This window comes from Neodiprion lecontei, chromosome 6, assembly GCF_021901455.1.
Source record: "Neodiprion lecontei isolate iyNeoLeco1 chromosome 6, iyNeoLeco1.1, whole genome shotgun sequence".
Classification (NCBI taxonomy): domain Eukaryota; kingdom Metazoa; phylum Arthropoda; class Insecta; order Hymenoptera; family Diprionidae; genus Neodiprion; species Neodiprion lecontei.
This window is the reverse complement of record NC_060265.1, coordinates 6955408-6977888: the sequence shown is the minus strand read 5'-3', so window position 1 is coordinate 6977888 and position 22481 is coordinate 6955408. Positions and strand designations below refer to the sequence as shown.

General features: G+C 45.6%; 1 protein-coding gene across 3 annotated transcripts in view; it reads left to right on the top strand.

The window, feature by feature from the left end:
• LOC107222776 (transcription factor Sox-5) overlaps positions 1-22481 on the top strand; it is a 137924-nt gene that overhangs the window by 107453 nt on the left and 7990 nt on the right. For all 3 annotated transcript variants that reach the window (XM_046742783.1, XM_015662281.2, XM_046742782.1), the window contains 3 exons: positions 19946-20224; positions 20840-21212; positions 22201-22419. In XM_046742783.1, coding sequence (XP_046598739.1) covers positions 19946-20224; positions 20840-21212; positions 22201-22419 — 871 coding nt within the window. The remainder of the gene's footprint in view (positions 1-19945; positions 20225-20839; positions 21213-22200; positions 22420-22481) is intronic.

Here is a 22481-nt window from a genome sequence, read left to right as displayed (position 1 = left end):
TGCTATTTTACGCATCCTACTTGCGAAAGAGGAGTATATATAGGATATAGGGTACTCGTATATCGTAACCTATCATCCGCAGTAGCGTTCGTTTGCCGCATACGTTTCTTGTTTGCGTTATATATTCTGCTCTTTGCGAAACTTTACGAACGCTGTGACACGTCAGCGTAAAACGAGGACCTCGTTTTCTACGACATTTACACGCAACGTCCGCAGGAGTATAACTACCGCACTCGTCTTCGGCCATTGGCTGGAATAACGCGATCCTCGGCGTCCTCACGGCCCGCAGCCTAATGAACCGGTAACACAAGGTAATACCTGCGGTGGAATCGCTGATATTTCTGCAACCCACGTTCCTCCAGAGCCGATCGTTGTGCGCCGAGTACTTGCAGCAAAGGATATTTTTATCGTCACCGCGATATCGTTATAATATCGGAACCTGATCGTCGGCAATGTAAAAGGCGAAGAACTTGAAACATTTATAATTGAGGGGATGATTTTTCCGTAAAAATCAGCGTTGATTAGAATTTTTGAACCAGTAGTGGACTCGGTTTCTAAGGATTTTTTGCACATCGTACAATATTCGAGGTTTTGAATGCGTAGTTTTACTCTTACGTCATCTGATATAGATTCGGAAATTTCTTTGGATGGATCGACAGTTGCGTAGATCGCAAAAAGATTTAAGAATACTGGAATTCGGTTTATTTCGATGGATCCAGGTTAACCGCGCGGATGATCTTACCGAAACGATCGATGGATAATTGGGTCGACGAGAGGAAGCGGGAGCAAGCAGAGCGTTAAATATGGGATGTAACAAATAGCAGCAGGCACGTTTAGGCGTGTAACAACCGAGCGATGCCATTCCTACTGAAAATATCACATCCGATCATTTAATACCGGTGAGATAACACATAAGAAGGACGCGGATAGCCGGGATTCTCCGATAACTAAATATACCACCCTGTGATTTATTGATCCGCGGGTGTTTCGTCCGTAGTTATAATTCGACGCGTGTATAATCTATTCCATTGATATTTCGGACATTGCAGCTCGGTGTATTATTAATAGGCGATTCACCGCCCTGAAGTTGATCCCTGCCATGCTTGTCAGCTTCTGCGGAATCGCGGTTCACCCCGTCTGCTTTGTCAGCTCGTGTATAATTCGCCGAGGAGAAATATAGTCTCTTATACTCACTATAAAAAATTACGTATCGTTGGAATTGGAGAAAAAAAATGTTGGTATATCATGTGTGTACAAGTAACTGCAGTTTTATTGTGAGTATAGTTGGCAATTTACTGTATAAATTTTCTGACTATTACAATTATTATGTATTTTCCATTGAACAAAGTCGTGGCATTAATTTACCTTCTGCGCCAACATCAAATTTTCGCTACGATTACAAGAAAATTTAGTCACGAGTGGCGGCGGGAAAAAATATTAGTAACACGTTATACCGGATTTTTTTAGTTACACCAACGAAACTCGTTTTCATGCGGTTTTACCTGCGCCCACGTCAGTTTTTGACTCCGGAAATAACGATCGGACCCCCTATTAATACGCCGCATTAGGTATATGCATATGTTGGACGGTTTCGAGGAGAACAACGCGCTTTGTTCTTCACTGTTTTAAGAACAATCCAAAACCGCCGTGGGTCGGACAGAACGCGCCGCGCGGATGAATAGATCCTTTATATTTTCGATCTGTAAACTGTAACGCAACATCCATCATCCGCGGACCGGGAAATAGAAGGAATTTTAATTTTTCACGGTGTAAAATGTTATTCAGAGGCAGCCTGTGTCAGGATAATAATTATCATTTCCAGAATTAGATATTTTATTACAGATCGACGATTCAGATATTGGCAATTTACGTCATGCAATTATATTCTCTAAGCTGGGGAATATCAGCTCTTGCAAACGACCTTTGATCTGGTTACGTGCTCATTTCCGTGCAATTCAACCCTTGAAATCCGCACACTCGCAGTGCGAATTCGCACCAGTCAATGGTGGCGTTTTAACGACGAGTTTGCAGGTCAGATATTTTTCAACTACAACACCACCGGTAGATTTGTTTGAAACTTTACCCCGCAGAACGCAACTTAAACCAAAACAAAAAATCATTCACTAGGCGTTATAGAGATTATCAAAACAATTGTTCAAATTTCGAAATTCCAATTCACATTATACATATATTTATATCAATTAATTACACGTGTGAAATTCACGAGGTTATTGTAAACGTTGACTTCGGACTAACAATTATGTACCTACGTATACGACTAATTTTACAGTGTAGAGTTTTTGTTACCTGGTGTAAAAAAAATTTATTCCTCAAAAATTTCGTCGTACGAAATACTTAGCTGCTAGGCTTTACGGTGACACGTGTTACATATATCACATTCATTAGAGAAGAGAAATTATTTTCGTCAATCGAGACGATTGGTCTGCCAGAAAAAACTTCCATCATGTTCTCTCTCGGCGATTTTCCCCGAGCCTGCCACGTACGACGTTGTAATCCGAGGGACACGACACAGCCAACGGTGGCCGAGGCGAGGCGCTCTCTCTCTCTCTTTTTCTCTCTCTCTCTCTCTCTCTCTCTCTCTCTCTACGTGGGAGGTGGCAAGGCGGTCGCCGGTTTTCTCTGCCTCCACCCCCTCCTCCTCACCGATCGCGTGCGGAGGGCGTAGAGGAGCCGACGGTGGGGATTCCTCCTCCTAGAGGCCGAGGCTCTACCCTCACCTTTCCACCTGTTATGCCTCGGATCGCCCTCCCCGTCCTCCCCGGGCTACCTGCCGTCGAGGCACAGGTGCAGCCGCCTCGCCTCTCTTTCTTCTCTCTCTTTCTCTCTCTCTCTCCTCTCCTTCACTCTCTCTCTCGGCTATTGTGCGCGGTCCGCCCGGCTAGAGCAGCCTCGCAGGTAGGCGCTCGCCGCTTTCTCCTCGAGCTTCCGTGGCCCTGCCCTCCTCCTCCTCCTCCTCCTCGTCCTCCTCCTCTTCCTCCTTTCGCTCCTCTCCTCCCCCTTCCTCGTCCTCGTCGCCGCAGCGAGTCGCGTGAGCGGCCGGCAAGAGGCGCCAGTAACCGCGCGGCGTCCCGACGCCGTTTATAGGCCTCGTCCACCTGCCCCGCCGCCTTCCAATCGCCGACGACCATCGATCGCTATCGCCGTCCTTCCGCCACCCGATCGCCTTTTCTTACCTCTAACAGCCGTCGATACAACTTGAAAATACGGAAGAATCATGGGAAGAAGTGTGTGGGATATATGGGTGGGTGTGGAAATTTTACTTCAGGAGGTTCAAGTTCGTATAATTATACAATTGGAGGAACGAATTGTTTCTTTTTCTTTTTTTGTTTTGGTCTTTTATTTTTCCAAGAGATTATTTTCTTACGAATCCGTTCGTTCGATCGGAACCGACGAATTGTTCGGATTAGTGCTTTTTTTTTATACAGAAAGAAAGGTTATTTTTGAGGAATTTCCTTGGTTTTTTTTAGTTACCAATAAGTGGATTTTTCTCCCGAAAAATATATACATACTACCTTGTTGGAATGCATGTTATTGAAACTTATTAACGATATGAAAATTAACTGTTTGCGTTAACTAAAGAATGGCAAAAAAAATATTATTTTGAAAAATACATTTTATTAAATTTGAACAAACCTTGATTTTTGTTTATGAACTTTATATCTATTCAAATTGCAATTGCAAGAAAGTAGTACACCAGGTACCTAATGAAGACATTTTGTCAATTTAATTTCTTAAAAATCATTTAGCAGTTACGAAATAGTTATTTAATCTTTAATTTCGCTGATATGCGTGGATACACGAACGTCACTAACTTCAGGATCGTGATTCGGCGCGTGTTATTCGGTATGATAATTAGCTTCGAGCTTTTTTGGTAATTAAAATTTTACGAGACCTCTTCGCAAAACTGGGATTTCGGAACAATTGAAAATGGGAAAGAATTTTTCGATACCAGGATTAAAATGTGTTGCAGGGACTGACGAACTAAACATCTTTATTCAAAAAGTACAATGTGTCTAACGATTGTCAAAGTAGTTGCTATTTTTATTTATCTTTTTTTGCTAACTGCACTTAATGATGACAGCTGAACTCTCGACCGATGAAAAAGATTGTGCCACGTCAAGTCAGAATTACCACAACTGTTCAACTTAAGTTATTTAGTAATTACTTATACGATTATAAGTGTTTCGTATTTTACGAATGCCTAAATTAATCAACACCTAAAATTAACCATGATTTTGTGGTCTCAAAATCTTGAATCGTATAGCATAGTAAATATCAGTAGGTTGAGATTATTTCATCGTACAGGGCAACGCGGCACGCGTTCACGATGGCGCCTGAAATAAATGTATGTTGATGCGGACTGATTGCTCGGCAAGTTTATTACGAGCTGGTTTATCGTGGTCGGTCATTTGTCTACGCATGATGCAGTTTCCAGTGCAGGAAGTCCCTCTTTCTTGCTTTTCTTCTTGTTCCACCCGCTTCGCCCTCCTCTTATTCCTCTTCCTCTCCGTCTTCTTCTTCTCCTTCTTCTTCTACCGTAATCTATAAGATACCCAGTTCTATCGGTCGGCTCATTTTTTATCGACTCCGTATCATTAGTCAATTTAGAGTTCTCGCTTTTGAATTGTATACATGTAACGTACACGTGATGTACGGACACGTGCGTATGGAAACCGCGTAAAATCTAAACCCACTTAATCATCGCCTGCTCCCACAGACCCTAAATTTCCACACACCGACAGACGTGTAGGACGACACGCGTTATACGTTTAATAACTATCTATAATCGTCGACATCGATACGCAACTAATTATATTGTTCACCGTCCTTATCGTCCGGCGGACGAATTTGTCTTGTTCCTAGATTTTTTAACGCCAACCAGTTATGACATGTATTGGAACGGCGCCACGTAGCCGGCAGCAGCTCGCTCTCTCAAACCAGCTATGACAAATATGGCGGCCGTGTAATACACGTAAGTCCCCACAGAAGGTTCCGCATCGCGGGTGCTTTTCGTTTATTACAACATTAAGTAATTATCACCGCGAGAAATCTGAAAGAAAATGTATTAAACAATTATTGTTCCTCAACCCTGATTACGCCGTTAAGAAATATCAAAAGTCACAAAAATATCACCCTGACAAGAAAAATTGGCAAAATTATCGCATCTTGGATAAATCGAGTCATAAATAAACCATATCATGTTCTTATAATATCAGGGCAATTTTCATGTAATTTCTATTACATACCGACAATCGTCTGATTCTTTGCCGAAAAATTTCCAATAATTTCGGATGAAATGAATATTTTTATACGGCCGTACGAAGCCGTGAATCCTACAACGTTGTCACAGGTAAGATACACACGTGTAGTATACGTTACATCGAACGGGGCGCAGATCGCGTTGACGGACGATTCATCCATCCGTTAGCACGTCCCGACGTTTAATGGGAATTAGCGGTAGGTATTGTCGGTTCCCGGGTTCACGAGTCGCCCCGGCTGCTGCAGGAGTTCAGGAAAGGGAAGCCGATCGACTAACTATGCATTCCCTGAAATCGGGGACGGGGGATTGTTTGCCGACACTCGTCCGCGGTGTCATCCCGAATTAATCTTGGGGGACGATCGCCGGCCATGCGGACTGCAAAGCGTTATTATTCCCGCTGCAACGGCCATCGGCCATGACGAGCGTTTGCGAAGCGTGTACCGAATCCAACGCCGTCATAGGTATACATATACGGATACATGTATAAAGTGGCCGATGTTTGCAGAATTTTGGAACATAGTTTGATGTGAAATTGAAATTACTTGCTATTCTTTGTCGTTTCAATTTGTCGAGATATTCGTAGTCTGCTGGAATACCGGATCATCAATTTTTCCACGCAAAGAATTTTGACTTGAAGAGTTCTAATACAGGAATTATAAATCTTGGGATTTTTTATTCCGTAATGATACGTATCGGCACGTTTGCTTTTTTTTATATCTCGAGGGGTTGGTAAATAAAAGTGTAACGATGTTCCGCCGCAAAGGGTCAGCCATGAACGCGTTGTGAATCTGGCCGCCCTTTTTTTTCACCCCGAGCTTTTAAATGGATTTGTGCTTTTAAGCAGCGCCATCGCTATCATCCCCTGCACGAGTCTCACTCCACCGTGTGTGTGTGTGTGTGTGTGTGTTTGTCTGCGCGCAACGGGTGCGGGTTTATCTCTCCGAGCGATCAAAGCGCGACGCGAACCGTCGCGACGCCGTCGCGTTTGATCGTCAGGACGACGCACCGCCCTCGGCGCATCGAGGCGTATCTACGACGCGTTTTGTGAACCTGAGGTGCACCTGACGCCGCACCCACCCTCACTGCGATTTCGCGTTTGTAATTCGCGCAGCTGCGGTGCGCTTGCAGTGGGAATTCGCAAACTCGGAGAGCTTAACGGCTTACCCGCGATTCGCGCCGAAGGTTAAAGCTCGGCGGTTAGCGCTTTCGCGCACTTGCAGGTCCACCGTTAATTCGAATCTGCACTCCAGTTCCGCGAATCGGTGTGTTAACATATGCGCATTTTTGCACGCGGATATACCTTCACCTATACGCGCATCGTACGATTGTCTGTGCAATCTTTGCCCGCATGCGCTTTCGTACAGGTATAACTATAGAGATAGAGGTATAAGGTATCTCTTCCGCACGAGGTGAATCGCGTTCCCGTCGACGAGCACGGTACTAATGCATGTAATTGCAGGTAACCTCATTAAACCCGCCGACTGATCCCACTACCCTCACCACCCCGGCATAAAACCCCTCAGCGATTCCACCCCTACCTTTAATTCATCCTACTGCACGCTTTTATCGACTCTTCTTCATCCCTAATTTCTGCAACAGATTCTACGCGCTTCCGCACAGCGTGATGGGATAAGGAATTTATTTGTTTACCCATCTAATTGATTACATAATATACGTTTCGCTGACTTCAAAAGCTCAGATAGAAAGAGAGAGAGAGAGAGAGAGAGAGAGAGAGAGAGAGAGAGAGAGAGAGAGAGAGAGAGAGAGAGAGAGCAAGAGAGAGAGAGAGAGAAAGCAAATGTTACGTATTGCGATCTTTTATATAGTCGAACGGGAAATATTTTTTATGTATGTAAACAAGGTATTTATAAACTTGAAAATCCATGCACTCGGGGTAGAAGTGATAAGGAATTTGATTGAGAAAATTTCGTATTCGAAACTTAAAATTGACGTTGAAATTTTCTTGTAAAATTAGTAACTGAAAAAAAATCTATATGTTAACGTTTAAATTATATTGTCATTTGTGTACAAGAGGTTTAACCAGCTGCGCAGAGTCGAGCTGCGATTTAGGGGGTTGTTGAATTTGGCGAAATTGGTAGAATTGAAAATTAGGAAATCTTACCGCGCGCCGTTCTCCGTAATATTTTCCCGTTGTTCGGTGAACAATTCGCCGGATTATACGGACTTATAGAAGGAGTAAGGTGCGACCCTGCAGACTACGAGGGCTGTGAACCACTTGGTGTTCGCGGTTTTCCTCCCCCTCAAGACCCTCGAAGATCCCCCTCCTCGCGGGGTGAAACATCACAGCGTTCCATTTCCTTCGCCGATTTGCCGGGCATAAAATAAAAGGAGGAATATAAGTGGGCGGCGTACCGTGTGCACAATACCTACGTAGGGTATACGTATAATGTAGTAGGCGTATAAAATACCGCGGGCTCGGAAACGAAGGTGGAGACGAGGAAGAAGAAAATGAAAGTGAAGCAAGAAGTAATGAAAAAAAAAAAAAAGAAAAAAGAAAGCGAGAGAGAAAAAAAAAGAAACGGAAGAAGAAAGAATGAACGAAAGAATTCCTCACATAATTACTTTTCTCATTAACATTGTGCTCATTGTTCCCACGATCGTTAGCGCCATACGACGTGCGCGGGGACGAAAATAATAACGTGCTTTGGGTTTAAATTGCATGAGGTAGGAAAGAGAAAAAAAAAAAAAGAAAAAGAAAAAGAAAAATTATAATAATTATTATTATACTCAAGTAATCTTATCCCGTTTCGCGCGGTTACTTTAAGAGAAAGAGTGCTTCTTTTTCTCCGTTTTCTACCCTCCTCCATCCTCTTTCTCTCGTTCTCGTTCCTTCTCATTTACTTCTCATTTTCTCCTTCGCCGCAGACTGCAGTGTAATTTAACGTTTACTCCTTAATCCGCAGCTCTGCCGGAGGTTAAACCGCCGGCGTCTTCTCGCTCGGTAGGAAAAAACACGACCGCAAAAGCTCGGGAGAATAATGAAAAAGAAAAGTAAACAAGCGATAATGACAATACTAATAAAATTTGATGAATCGTCTTCGTCGTCGCATAACCGGTACATGATACATAACAACGCTGTGCAAAGTGCACGGTGACATTGTTGTGTACACGTGTAATCTACATCGGCTAATCAAAAGAAAACCGCGATCAGTTTAACTCGCTAATTAATTACCGCGAGGGGTTCTCTTCCCGTTTTCCAGCTATTGTAGCAGCTGCGACGTCCCGTAGATTTTTTTTTTTTTCTCTTCTCTCACTGAAAAGGGAGCAGGAAGAGATCTACGGATCTATTCTTCCCTATTACGGTCTGGCCATGGCTGCAGCAGCATCCCCGAGGAGAAAAATGAGCCAAGACTTCCGGTCCAATATGTAAAAGCGACGTGTCGCAATGTGTTCTTGAAACACGATGGCATATTTCACTTATATGTGTATATGTATTTTGTACGTAGTATTATACACCGTATCTTATATACCGAAGATCCCATATACGCGGTGTGCAAGCTGCAAGCTGCAAGCCGCAAGCTGCAAACGAGTGCCAGTCCTGCAGTTATGCGATGGCATTGCCTCCGTGGTAGTAGTATATACGTAGTAGTATATATGTATATATATATATATATATATGCGCTTATAACGTACGCTTGCACTGCAACCTTTCGAAAAATAAATTTTCAAACGCCTCGTTGATAAATGAGCTTCGCGCGACGGAAGAAAAATTAATATCTGCTGCTGCCGCCGCTGATGCATCTGTACCTATACTCGTAACTATACCTGTGACACCCTCCATGCAGGAACGCGAGAAGACGTCTCACTTCTCCTTTACATCAACCGACACCCGGGTGCTCCTCCTACCGTAATATCACTTTATGTAATAACCACCGGTTGTAGGTACATGGCAGTTCATCCGTCCAATATCCAACCTCCGATATTGCGCAGCTTATCGATTTAAAAATTATATACATTCGGGAGTTTGAATTTCTTCAATTTTTTATTTTTCAACTACAGGCGCCTTAGTGCGTATAATTATACTATATTCGTTTTATTATTCTTACCGTATACGCAGACCATCGACGTACGAATAATTGCGCGCAATCGATAAAGGTGAAAAAAGGCACGATAATAATTATCATCATTCCCGTTATTATTATTATTATTGTTGTTGTTTTTGTTGTTGTTATCATCATCATCATCATCATCATCATCATCATCATCATCATCATCATCATCATTTGAACGCCTCGGTATAAAGTAGGCGCGTCGATCCGTCAACGGGATATCAAAGAAATTCCGTGGTTGTCATTTTTCACCCTTCATCGTATACATATTATATGTGTATACCTAGTGTGTATATAGATAGATGGACGAGCGTGATTTTTTCTTTCGAATACTCTGTATGTTCGGTGTATTTTTAATTTATTTTATTTTTTTTTCACATTATCTATTTTTTCCAATCCTGCACCCAGTATGTTTATACAAAATATTATACCAATTTTTTTCACGCTTCGCCAAAGGCCCGGGGCTATAATGCGTTCTCGCGAGTCTCCCTTTCACTCTCTCCCTCCCTCCCTCCCTCCCTCCGTCTCTCTCTCTCTCTCTCTCTCTCTCTCTCTCTCGCTCTCTCTCATCATCCGAAAATAGATTAAAACAAATACGTGCACGCAGTGTAGGTAGAGTTGAAGTTGGAGGTAGATGAAGTTATGTAGGTATAGGTTATAGGTCTATACATATATGAGTGATAATCCCTGTGAAAAAGCAATTTTTTCAGCTGCTCCAAATATACACTTGACATACCCTGATGCGGCGGCGATGCCGGTGCCGCTGCTTGCGGCAACAGTCATCTTCGCTATGTAATCTACAAGTAGTAAAGGGAACGCGGGAAAGCGTATAATATACCTAGTAAGCCGCCTCTCGATATAGCGAGCGCATCCCTCATGCGTCTTATACTCTGCGTAATAGACGAATGTCACACCTGACAAGTACATCGCGCTTAAAAAGCTCTGCCTTATTCGTTATCGAGAATCACGAGATACTGGGCGAACAGGTCGATCAGTTACGCAGTGTATCACTTAAAAAGCCCCACACGCGCCCTGTGCGGAAAAAGAAAGCTCCGTGTCGCGTCGTTCCGTTTATCGGATGTTGTAAAATTATTGTTAATCATTGTATACGATTATAACCTGTAGAACGTTAGGCGGAAATAATTTTTAACGCGCGTGATCTTCGATGACCCGAATTGATCCAATTGCGGAAAAGATATCCGGGGGTGTTCAGGGGGTGTGAAATTTCGACGAGGGGTGAACCAACCCGCCCCACTCCTCATCCCCTCTACAGAGTACCGGCATCGTCATCGGGGTGAATTCGCACTCGCGGAATGAATGAACGTGACAAAGCCGCGGGTGAATTGCCGGGGTCGCTCTCTCTAATTAGACAAATTTTCGCTTTTATTATTGTTATATCTACATAATATACATAATACCTGTACATACAACGAGAGAAAAGGAACGAACTTTTCGTCGTCTTCTTGTTAGTCAGATTATACAATATATACACCATTGTTATGTATACACATATAATTCGACGACAAAGGCGTCGATGAGGATATCGGTCCGAGGGGTTACAATACAATTATAAATGTTGTACAATATTCGTACAATATCGTTGCACGGCGGACGAGTATCGCAATAATTATTGCCGAGAGACGCGCGACAATTGACTCCGCGGACAATATAAACTCTCCGCGATTCTTGTTCTTCTGCGTACGCCTTTCTATATTTAGGAAAGCCGCGGCTGCCGTGCAGAGTGGGTGGCGGCCGCGGTTGCTCCGCAACGAGAGAGAGAGGAGACCGCATCCGCGGACCTGTGCCCGAAGGCATGCATGGCACAGGAATTCCGACGAATGTGAATGGACCCGTGCCGCAGCTGTGCATTCCATTCTATTCCGTTCCGTTCCGTTCCGCCACCGTCGCCAAACACTTCTTTTCGCGCATCCCCCGCACAAAGACCGAATTCACTTTCGCTCGAGTGACTGACTCGGCTTTATTAAATCGGACGTACGCGGGAGAAGGAGAATGGAAAATTTGGATGAAGCGAAATAATTTTATACCATTAACTCTTGCGGCAGCTATGGGGGTGTAATGCACAGATTTCGATTTGTGCGTAACAGTTTGATATTAAAGATTCATCTTGAGATGCTGTTTAACTTGATGTATACGAGAGTTGAGCATTTACAAGCGTAAGGATTTATTCGTGCAGTGGAAAAAATTGGGTCTCTGGAAATAGAGGATGGTACGGTAATGAATCGGTGGAATAGCGTAAACGAAACTACAAGAATTGTTCAATTCGTGACGAATAAAAGAAAAAAGAAAATTTTAATTTCAACATAACACCTCACAAGTTACAGGAATCATTTACAAATATTTTTTGCACTTGAAAGATCTACGACACGTCGTATCGTGATTATTTTTCAGAAAATTCGGATCCCGATAGAAAAATTATGACGATACTTTTAAGAAGAGACTTCATCGAAATTTCGAACAAAAATCAACTTTTTTTTTTTTATTCCGACATGATTATAAAAAAGCTCTTCGACTGATTTTTAGGTTACTGTATCATATGCTCTGGAAGAAGGTTTCAAAATCCTGCAACGAGAATGCATATTATGCACAAGGAACCTTTCAAGGAAAGATTGTGGCCACTGCTGCAAAGAATTCCTTGCGCCTACAATTTCATCACGGGAGGTTGAAACCTTGTTTCAAGGTCTACACCAGCATAATCGAAAAATTGGTGGAAGGATTTTTTGTTCACACGATTGCTAGTAACGATTTTGAAAATTTTACCGAAGTCTCCTCCCCTAAACACAATAATCGTACGGCAACTGCGGTACGTTCAACCATCGAAGAAACACAATATAAACAATAAAATAATCACGGATGAGTGAATTTCGTATTCTCGTGGCTGCCACGCAGTCCCCTACGAGTTCTTCTCACGTTTCGCGAAACGTTCCCATAGCAATATCTCTCCACCTGTACGCAAGTAGGTGTAGATGTATCGCATATTCTTCTCGGTGCCGGACAACCACCGATGTATCAGTTTACGCTCAAGGTGTAACCTGCATCTTGTATTATTATACCTTATTCATTCCTCCGCCGATATTATTCTCTCAGCGTGTGTCTGCATGGCTGCACCGCGGTCCATCCCCTCATCCCTCCCTGCAATGGAACCGTACACTGTAATACATGTTTACAGATACGTGTATATATATATATATATATATTTGAAATTGTGAAGAAAAACAAGGAGATCGCCTGCAACCGCGATACGGATGCAAACTAAAAAGTGGGAAAAATAAGCCCGTCATAAATATTTCTAGACGGGGCACGATACGCGAGTCCTGCACATCGGCAGCTAGCCGGGGTTTCGTGTATCCGCTTTTCGGGGTTCGGGGTGGAAAAGAGGGAAAAGGGGGGGAAAGGGGGGGGAGGAGGGCAGGGCCACATGCACGGGCGCATTATTCTCGTTTCAAGTGGTTCTTCGGACCAGCGTAGATATCTCTGAATGCGGTTCGTCGAGCACCGCGTGGTTGTTCAGCTCCTGGCTGCTCGGTCCGTGCACGGCGATGGTCGGATCGGGATTATTATAACGTTATACACACATCGCCCGCCTTGCTCGTAGAACGCACGTTAATATTTCGCGTACCTACGCGCGTGTGTGTGTCCGTGTGCGCGCAAGCAGAGGTTCGAGTTGCGCGGTGACTTTATGCCCCCGTTATGCCTGCGCGCATACGCGAAATTAATTAAAGTCAGTGAATCCCGAGGGCGAGGAGGCCGCTTCATTGTGATCCGCGGTTGCTGAGGTATAACCCTGTGGCGTGCATTGTAATCGGCAGTACAAGCTGTATTCCGCCCCACGCCCCTCGACGCCGACGTCGACGCCGACGCCACCCGCCGCGGAGGAAGAGGAGGAGGAGACGCGCGGACGCTCAAGTAGGCGCCCCCCCCCCCCCCCCCCCCCCTGAAACCCACCCCTTCAGAATTAATCACTTTCTAGCTCGTGCGGTAGCGCGGCCGGGCGGGACGGGTTATTTTAATTGTCTGCGAATTATTAAGGAGCCGACTTGACGATCCGGCTGGGCGAAAAGTCGGATTCATGCGGGTCGGAGGGGCCGATTGTTGTCTCTGCGTGTAGGCACTTGGATTAGTCGGGGATTTTTGTTTTACGTGGGAAAATCTTGGTGACGGATACCTAGTGGAAAATTAATCTAGTTTTTGTAAATACCCACGTTTCAAACTTCAACTTTTCACTCAAACTTAACACTATTGCGAATTCGAGCTTTCCCTGCGTTACTTTAATTTTAAAAAAGATGCTAAAGGTGGTAAGTGTGTCTGGAAAATTAGGGAATTTTACAATCGAAAATTACTGCAGGCAATCCTGCAGCAGGCGACACATGGGACAGTGTACCTGAATGTAGAAAATACTGTTCTTCGTACTGTTGTGTCCTTGTAAGTTTTTGCATAAAAGCAATCGCGCGAATTATTCTGGTATAACTGTTTTTACAATTATTACGTGTCAATATGAATTTCGATATTGCGGTGCGTGGCGTTGCGTTGCCTCGGAGTGGAATGATAGGAAAAAGGCTTGGCAAGTATCTATTGTAAGCCCATTACTTTTTTTTTATTCCCTCTACGTCGGTGTTGGCTTGGGGCCACAAAGTCGAGTGAACCCGATAAGAGAAGGAAATAAACAAACCACGAGACTTTTTATAATCAGTATATGAGAGTACAATTCTGGTCGGTGTATACAATATATATGTATGCGTGTGTATATATGATATGCTACACAGTCAATCAAATTAAACGATTACATTTATTTTCGTCTCGGTGGAAGGTTGTTACAAACGAACCAAAAGAACCGAAAAAAAAAGAAGAGAAAAGCATAGAGACGAGAGAAGAGGTAGCCTAGAAGAAAAAGAGCGCCTCCAGCAACCAACCGCATGCCAACTAATACTCTCGATATGTAAAGCAAAGAAGAGGAATCTCTTGTGTCGTGTTCGCACGGCGCAAGCCTCTCTCGTTTCAACCGCTTACCTCAAACTTCGCCGCGAGTAGGTATAACAAATATTCGAAATTGAAAGTCGCGAAAATTTTAAACTATCGTCGAATCCCTTTTTCACGCACTTGATCCCTCTGATCGCCTGCTTGAGTTTCAATTTTCGCGACAAAACAGAAACAAGGTATTTTAAGGGAGGATCGTAGCGTGCGGAAATGTGCATGAAATCAGTGATGTCCCTGTGAAATAGCAATGGAAAAAATTGTTGTAAATATAGGACGCGTTTCGTCGTCGCGCCTCATACCTCGTGCACACCCTGCATCCTTCGGCGTTATACCCGAAACACGTGCGCTAAATTAAACGCGGAACGTGGCGTTGGTTGACGATCATCGCTCATATAGGTTCGAACGGCGGGGCGCTTGTCTCGAATAACACTCGAACGAAGAGAGAACGAGAGCGAGCTTGCGCGAGCAAGAGTCGAGAGGAGAATGCTTCGTGCTTGGGGCGATGGGAAAAAAGGGAGAAAGAGATATACGCGGGAGTAGCTAGGTGATATTTGTTTTAATTTTTCCGTAAACACAGACCCGGTGAAAACCCGGTAAAAATACCCGTACTTATACACCGCGCGGCAAAAACGGTGGGAGGAGAGTCCGGGTGCCAAAAGTGAGAACAGGCCTCGTTTCTCGCCACCTTATAGTCGTCGAGTGCCGGCACGTCGACGATGGCGTGAAACGCGAGAGAAAAAGAGAGAGAGAGAGAGAGAGAGAGAGAGAGAGAGAGAGAGAGAGAGAGAGAGAGAGAGAGAGAGAGAGAGAGAGAGAGAGAGAGAGAGAGAGAGAGAGAGAGAGAGAGAGAGAGAGAGAGAGAGAGTGAACGGAGATAAGGAGCCGAGTCTGTTTTCCCCTCCCTCCCTCCCTCCCTCCCTTCTTCTTCTTCTTCTTCTTCTTCTTCTTCGTCTTCCTCTTCCTCTTTTTATTTTTCCTCCGATCGCGGAGGCGTCGAAGAGGTCGGTACGTCGACGCCGGGCGTTCCGACGACGGCTCCCGAGGGGTGCGGACAAAGGGAAGGAAATAGAGGTGACGCTCTCGGCGCGGACGCGTCCTGACGTCTCCGGGTCCCGCGGGACGCCCGCGGAGTCGACGGGATATAGCTACTCGCCGGAGATAAGAACCCGGGACAATAATCCCCTTGACAGTCGGTCTCTTCGGTAGGTCGGCTTATTCCTACTCGATCCGCGAACGCCGCCGGGCTACAACTCTGAGCCCTTAAGAGGGTGGTGCACACACAGTAGCGACGTCTTCGTTCCGGGTGTCCTGTGCACGCCTCGCACGGCATTAGTTTACGCTATTAATATACCACGGATATATGACGCCCGGCATCGTACCGTCTGCAGAGAGCTTCTTGGCTTTCCTCGTCGAGTCCGATCACGGAGCGGAAGATAATCGAATCGCGACTGACTGTCAGGGAAATATTCGCCGCTGCTAATGCGGCGGAATAATAAACGCTTCTTTCATCGTACCTCTGACAATTGGGAGAGAAAAATTTGAGGGGACGGTGCAACTTCGATATTGCCAAATGAACGATGTCGATTCGGTAACGTTGATTTTCAATCATTTCTCAACGTTCTAGGCGAGTTTCAGCGGAGGGTGGAGGATCACAGAGAATTGCAAGAAAAATGATGAGAAATTTGCAATAGAACGTTGACGAATTGAAACCACTTGACGCTTACCGCAAAAGTTGTCAACAATTTTTAATAATTCTAATGATATCGGTTGTTTCGATTGATTCCTTGTTATTCTAAAAAGTATTTCGGTCATTCAAGTCCCTCGGATCGACGATTTGATTTCCAACAGTTAAATTTATGACTTCCTTAAGTGAATGGCTTCTCGAGTCGGAGAATTATGCACGCTCATTCATAAGGAAGACGTGCTTTTCTTACTCCAAGTTTTAGTGTGGGAGATTCGGAGACCGGCCCATCTGCCTAAGCTACAGTTTGTGTCTGCAGCTAGAATAATCGTGTAGCGGGATTCGTTTCTCCGAGCTTTCAAGCTTTAACGCGCCGAGGCTCGAAGCTTTGTTGTGTCACGAATACAGAGGAACGCGTCAACATTTTTACGAGGATGTCGTCGCGAGCTCGTATAACGAGCTGGAACCACATCGGGAACTATGTCTACTACAATCCTCCGATAATTTCCGAACCAACTCTAGCTGTGGCGCAGCGGACTAGGAACGGATTTTTTCGACTATTTAAACTTGGGTTGCTGGAAAAACGGGGTCAAAATCGTCTTGGAGTAACGGGAATTTTAATTTAAAGAGAAGAAAAGACAGGGTTTTATTTATTGAAACTTTACGCCAAAGTCACAAATTGAACAATAATTGTTCGGATATTTTCGAGATTCTGAATGAAAATAGCTAGGCGAAAACCGATCTTCAGTCAGCTGTTTTCACTTATTTCCGCACGTGTGATACGTCAAACGACAATGAGAAGAACCAACTGCACGAGCTTCTCCTCCCGCCTTCTCTCGAGCCAGGAAGCCAAGGATTATCGTGGGACACGCGGTTACTGAATAGCATAAAAAGTGGCGCGATTCGTGGGACGCCGTAGGGTTGGGATCGTGGGGAATAGAAGGAAGAGGGAGTCGATCGAAGTCCCAATTTTATCAAACTTTCCTCCACCAATTCCGGCGCAGAACGGAATAACCCCTGATGTGTTCAATTGCTTTCAGACGGAAGTAATATTGACGTTCAATTTCGCGACGAACAAGGGTCGCCCGTAAGCGGGATGGAAAAAAAGACACAAATAAATCACCTGTCCGTATTCCTTGATGCTAAAAAATTCTTGTCTACCATGCATATACACGCGTGTAAGGTAAGTGTCGGTACCAGTTATTGACCTTTTTTTGGTCGTATCTGTTCGATCCTTAGTTCTAAAATTACCAAAAAAATAAGTTTGCATCGTCTAACCCTTTATCAATTGATTCTATTCATCGAGGAATTCACAATTTGTGCCTTGGCAAATAAAAGGGTCAATAATTGTGTCTAAACGTGTCAATAACCGATACACTTTACCTTAATCTCAATTCTCTGATCGCCGGCATCTACGATTAAAGTTCGATTTCGTTGAGAATAGACAAAATTAGGGCACGAAGATCGGTAGTCTTTACAGTCGATTTCAATATGCTCTTTGGCAAAAAGTGCAAACCTGCAAACTAAGACATTTACAAAGGTTCTTCACTTCTGCGGATAATCCATGTATATTCTTAGTATGTACCGGTATAAATATTTATCCTTTTTACTGACCCCGATGTAAGTAAGTACTTGGATAGAGTTTTTACAATGCACGTGGCCGTGCTTTGTGTCAAATGAATTCCTATGACCATCATCCAACTGTATCGAATACCTCGTACGGGTCACAGATGCTACTGTTTGATTCTCCCCCTCACGCAACTCTATTTGCTCTTGGCCCTTTCATGCTCTCCTGCTGCACGCATTGTTACCGCACAGCCAGCCCTCAGCATTGACAGTGAATAATAAATACCCTACTGAAATTTTCATCTTGCATTATGGAAGAGCGCGTTAAGGCCTGCAGCGTTAGAATGACACAGAGATGAAGAGAAAACACGCGGTGTAATATTATTCAGTCATCCGGTCGCTGTTAGAATCTCGGAGATATTATCGTCTGTCACGAGGTACCTAATGGCTGGAAAAAGTAGTGAGAAATTAAGAAACGAAAGATGACAAATATCTTGCGCAACGGAAGCTGTAACCCTGTACGAGGATAGGCAATGGACCAAAGTACGCACGTACGTTACAAGTTAAACTCGGGCGGTCGGGAACAGATGCGCGATATTCTGCGAGCCGGCCAACTGGCCGCTTCGCGTTTTACGGTCCAAAATTAAACCACAATAGTTATAATCTTGCGAATTTGTCGTTCCTCCTATTCGTCGTATGGTATTACAAAGCGAATACGCGACCGCGTTGTTTCGGAACAAAGATTTTTCCACGCCGATCAATTTCATTTCTTTTTCCCAATTACACGACGATGGAAAGAAAGTTATCGCGGCGAACGAATCGACCGATCCATAATCATTTTGATCAAGACGAAACGTCGTCGCGTATCATCGGTACGGTACCGGCGGCACTAAGGGGCTTCGATTTCGATTTCCGAGTATCAAAGTCTGGTGGGAAGATACTGTACAGAAGCCCGCGATATCTGGGCGACGACAACGGCGTCGGTATGTCTCTTATAAAACGTTGAACGATCGAGCTGCGGCGGGAAAGAATCGGCGATAAGGAGGATAACTCCAGGCGTACAAACGTAGAAGCTGCCGCTGCACGTCGACGGGGACGATATCCGAGACAAAGTCGCCTTTGTGGCGAAGCAGAGGACCCTGACGAACGCCGAACGGAGCGAAGAATAAGAGAGACGGCATGATATATTACAGAGTCCGAGGAATGAGACGCACGGGTCCGAGTTTCCAGCGTACAATATCCGGCGGACCGGGAATACACGCGCGGCTATTTATTAATATTATTGCTCGGTAGAAACCCGTCTGCTAGCGAACATGCAATTTGTTTATCTGTGAACTCTGACGGTGCCACGGTATCAAAAGGGTATACTAGAGGCACGTACAGGCGACCATGGACGGACGGTCCGTAAACAGATAATAAACATCTAATAAAGATATGTCCGAAAATATACCACGCCTAGGGTGTATACGCGAAACCTCGCGCAAACTCATCCCTCACTAGTCGCCCGGACGACGATCATCCCACCTCCGCAAAGTCGCGTCAGTCCAGATCCTCCTTCCGGGTACTTTGACCGTTTCACGTCTCGGCATCGCAGAGCTGCTCGTAGGTGTACGATACAGATGTACGAGAGCCTTTGGAGTCCAATCCTCGGTCCGGTCCGCGTGCAACGCGCAAAGCGCAAGCTCGCGAGGCGGTCCAAGGACCTCGGATTGGGTCGGAAGCAGGAATAAGAAGGACCCGCGCGTGTGATAAATGAATCGCACGTCGGGAAGAGGTACCCGGGTCGTGGAAGGATGATACATTTCGCCGTCGGAGTAGGCACGGCATCGGGCAACGATTATGAGAGGCATACCTACCGGTTCGGTAATTGCCTGGCTAAATTTAGGCGCGCTGCCGGTGCAGTTGGCGTGAATGCACGAGCGGTGCGGCATTGCGGTGTGCGTGGATATTCGGCGGAATCTCGCATACTGAGATCCACGCAAACTCGGCGAGGCTGCCGGTCCACGAATGCGCGCGTCGGTGTGCCGGCTACGTGGACGTGGATGTGAATGAAACCCTCTGGCAGTGAGCCTATTTAAATTTAGCCACTGTGGGCGGTATAGCTGTCACGGATACGTATCATCGGCATAACTGCGAGCCTCGCAAATGAATAATGAAGTATGCCCGGCTCTGATCGCCGTTAGATGACCGGAACTTTGGTCGAGCGTTGCAGCCGCGTGCATCCGGGTACTTCTGCAAACGACGTGCGGCTACATTTTATCACGCTTTCAGGTGATTCATGGTGCGTCCGAGTCTCTCCCTCTCTCTCTCGCCGTCTCTTACTCACGGAACGTCTCTCCTTCTGGCTTCTTTCAGTCTTACCCTCCGCACCTGAACGCCGAGACCCAGAAGCAGATCGACATGCAACGGTTGCAAACCGAGCACCTCAAGCGCCAGCAGGAGCACATCATGCAGCACAACATCCAGGAGCTTCAGGCGCAAATCAGCAAGGGCCAGGTCACGATGCCGGGGCCTCAGACCCTCATGTTCCTACCCTTTCTTCAGGAGCAGCTTCGGGGACTACCCGTGACCTCCATGCCGCCGCCAACCTCTACGGCGATGACGGGAAACAAGCATATCAACTCCATAGCCAACGTGAGTATGACGACCTCGTATGGCCCGCGCGGTCGGTTGATACTCCTCCACAGTCCTACACGGTCATATGTATATTCGGCGGGGATTAATAATTCTCGCGACGCGCTCGCTGCACGCACGGTATTCCCGAGATAATATTGAAACAGGAAGACTCTCCTCCGCCTCCGCCTCCGCCTCCTACCGAACGAGTAGGTCAGGCCGACTCGGTTACGCTGGTATTTTTGTGTCAATAAAAGATCTCCAGATGTCACGACGCCGCCGTGCGCACCCTAGATGCGTTTCAAAATCGTTACACCCACACCTACTCCTCTCTCGATGTGAACTCATGTAACTGCGATGCACGATGCGCGCGATACGCAATTTCCACCGATGAATTAATACATTCGATCGATCAAGCCGACGAGCTACGAACGATGAATCGTCGCGATGCAACAAAATTTATTTTGGAAAAATGGATTCAAATATTGAAACGAGAGCGCAGGAGGAGATCGACTCATCCTGAGGGTGGTTTCCATGTGTGTCCGTGTCACCGCGTCGCGCGGCAAAATTAAAAACACCGGATTCAGAGCGAATAACGAAAACCAGGTAAACAACTTGGAACGTTTGTTGTTACAGATGATAAGCGGGCATCGAGACGGTCCAAGTTCCTGGGCGACGGCGCACCTGGCGCAGATGACGACGCAGATGGAGAAGGAGTCTTCGCCGACGCCGACGCCGAGCTCCGGATCCTCGCAGCCGGTGGCACCGACGCACCAGGATCCTGACACCCCGTTGAACCTTACCAAGCCAAAGTCGTCGGGACAGACGGCCTCCTCTTCGCCGGGAAGCGACTCCCACTCGACCGGGGCCGGGAGCAGCGGTCATCAGGAGCAACCCTTGCCCGCGACGGCACCAAAACTCTTCCATTCTAGCCTCCAGATGCCCCGAGGATACCTGCCGAGTCTACCTTACGGCGGACTTCCGCCGCATCTCAGCACCCTCTCGTCCAGTGAGTACGAATTTACGATTTGACGAATCCGCATGTAAGGTATCTTGGGTGCCGGAGTGCACGCATTGGCTTCGGATGGTCGATGGTTGCTTTCGGTTCGATTAGCTAATGGTATTGCTCTTTCTATATACCGAACCTACACTAGCTGTTGTTTCAACTGCGGATAGAAGCGTTAAGTTTATTATAGCAGGTTACCCATGTTACTGGCTTCGATCAAAGCTCAAGTTTTTTTATTTTATTTTTTTTATTTTTTTTTTAAAGAAAAGACAGTCATTTACGTGCAACATATCATTACTCCGGTTAATCCTGCGGCTTTATAGTTTATTATGCGTTATACTTGCGTAAAGTACGCGACGGAATTAAGCCGAAATGAATTTATATAAGTTGTGCGCAAGCTGTAGCTGGAAAATTCTGAGGATAACGTGGGGTATGCGGTTTGGTTTGGTATAGTATATCGGGTGCGGCAGGCCCACCACCACTTTTATGTATACAATTTTGACGTGCTATCTCAAGATCAAAGAGGTGGTTACTTGCCACTTTGAATCTGGCAAAAGAGAGAGAGAGAGAGAGGGGGGGGAAAAGGATGGCGAAACTGTGAAATGTATAGGAAAAGAAGGAGAGTAAAGGAAGTAATAATCATAATGATAAAACAACGCCGATGTCCGATGAGCGAACGAATTCCGTTCTGAGGAACCTCGGCACGCGGGATTCCAGATGTGGTTTCGTCGTTGTGAAATTACGAACGTCGTTCCGAGCAAGACGGTCATCCTGATATTTTTCCTTCTTATTTTTCTCCTTCTGATTATAATTATTTTTACTACTTACACTTATATATATGTATGTATGTAAAATTACCGCCTGTGATATACGCAACTTTCGACGGTCGGATTGCCTTACCTCTCTCTAACTCTCTATTCGAGATGGATGTATGTACACATTGTACATAGGTATCGATATACGCTGCAACGTTCTGACGTTGACGTTTCAGTGGGCAAGGTGATGAATAAAGAGGAATCCGGAGGCGGTTCCGCCGCCGCGGCGGCCGCGGCGGCCGCGGAGAAACACTTCGCCATGCACGGAATCTACGGGATGCCGTCTAGTGCCGGCGGCATGCCTCCATCACCGCAATCTCAGAGGGGTATGAAACACTCGGGTAGTCGGGAGGATCCGTCGCAGGAGGAGCAGGACTTCCTCTCATCTCCGCACAGTGAGTGCTGTTTTCAGTCACTTTTTTTTATCCCTTCTCTCCTATTTTTATTACACTCGGTT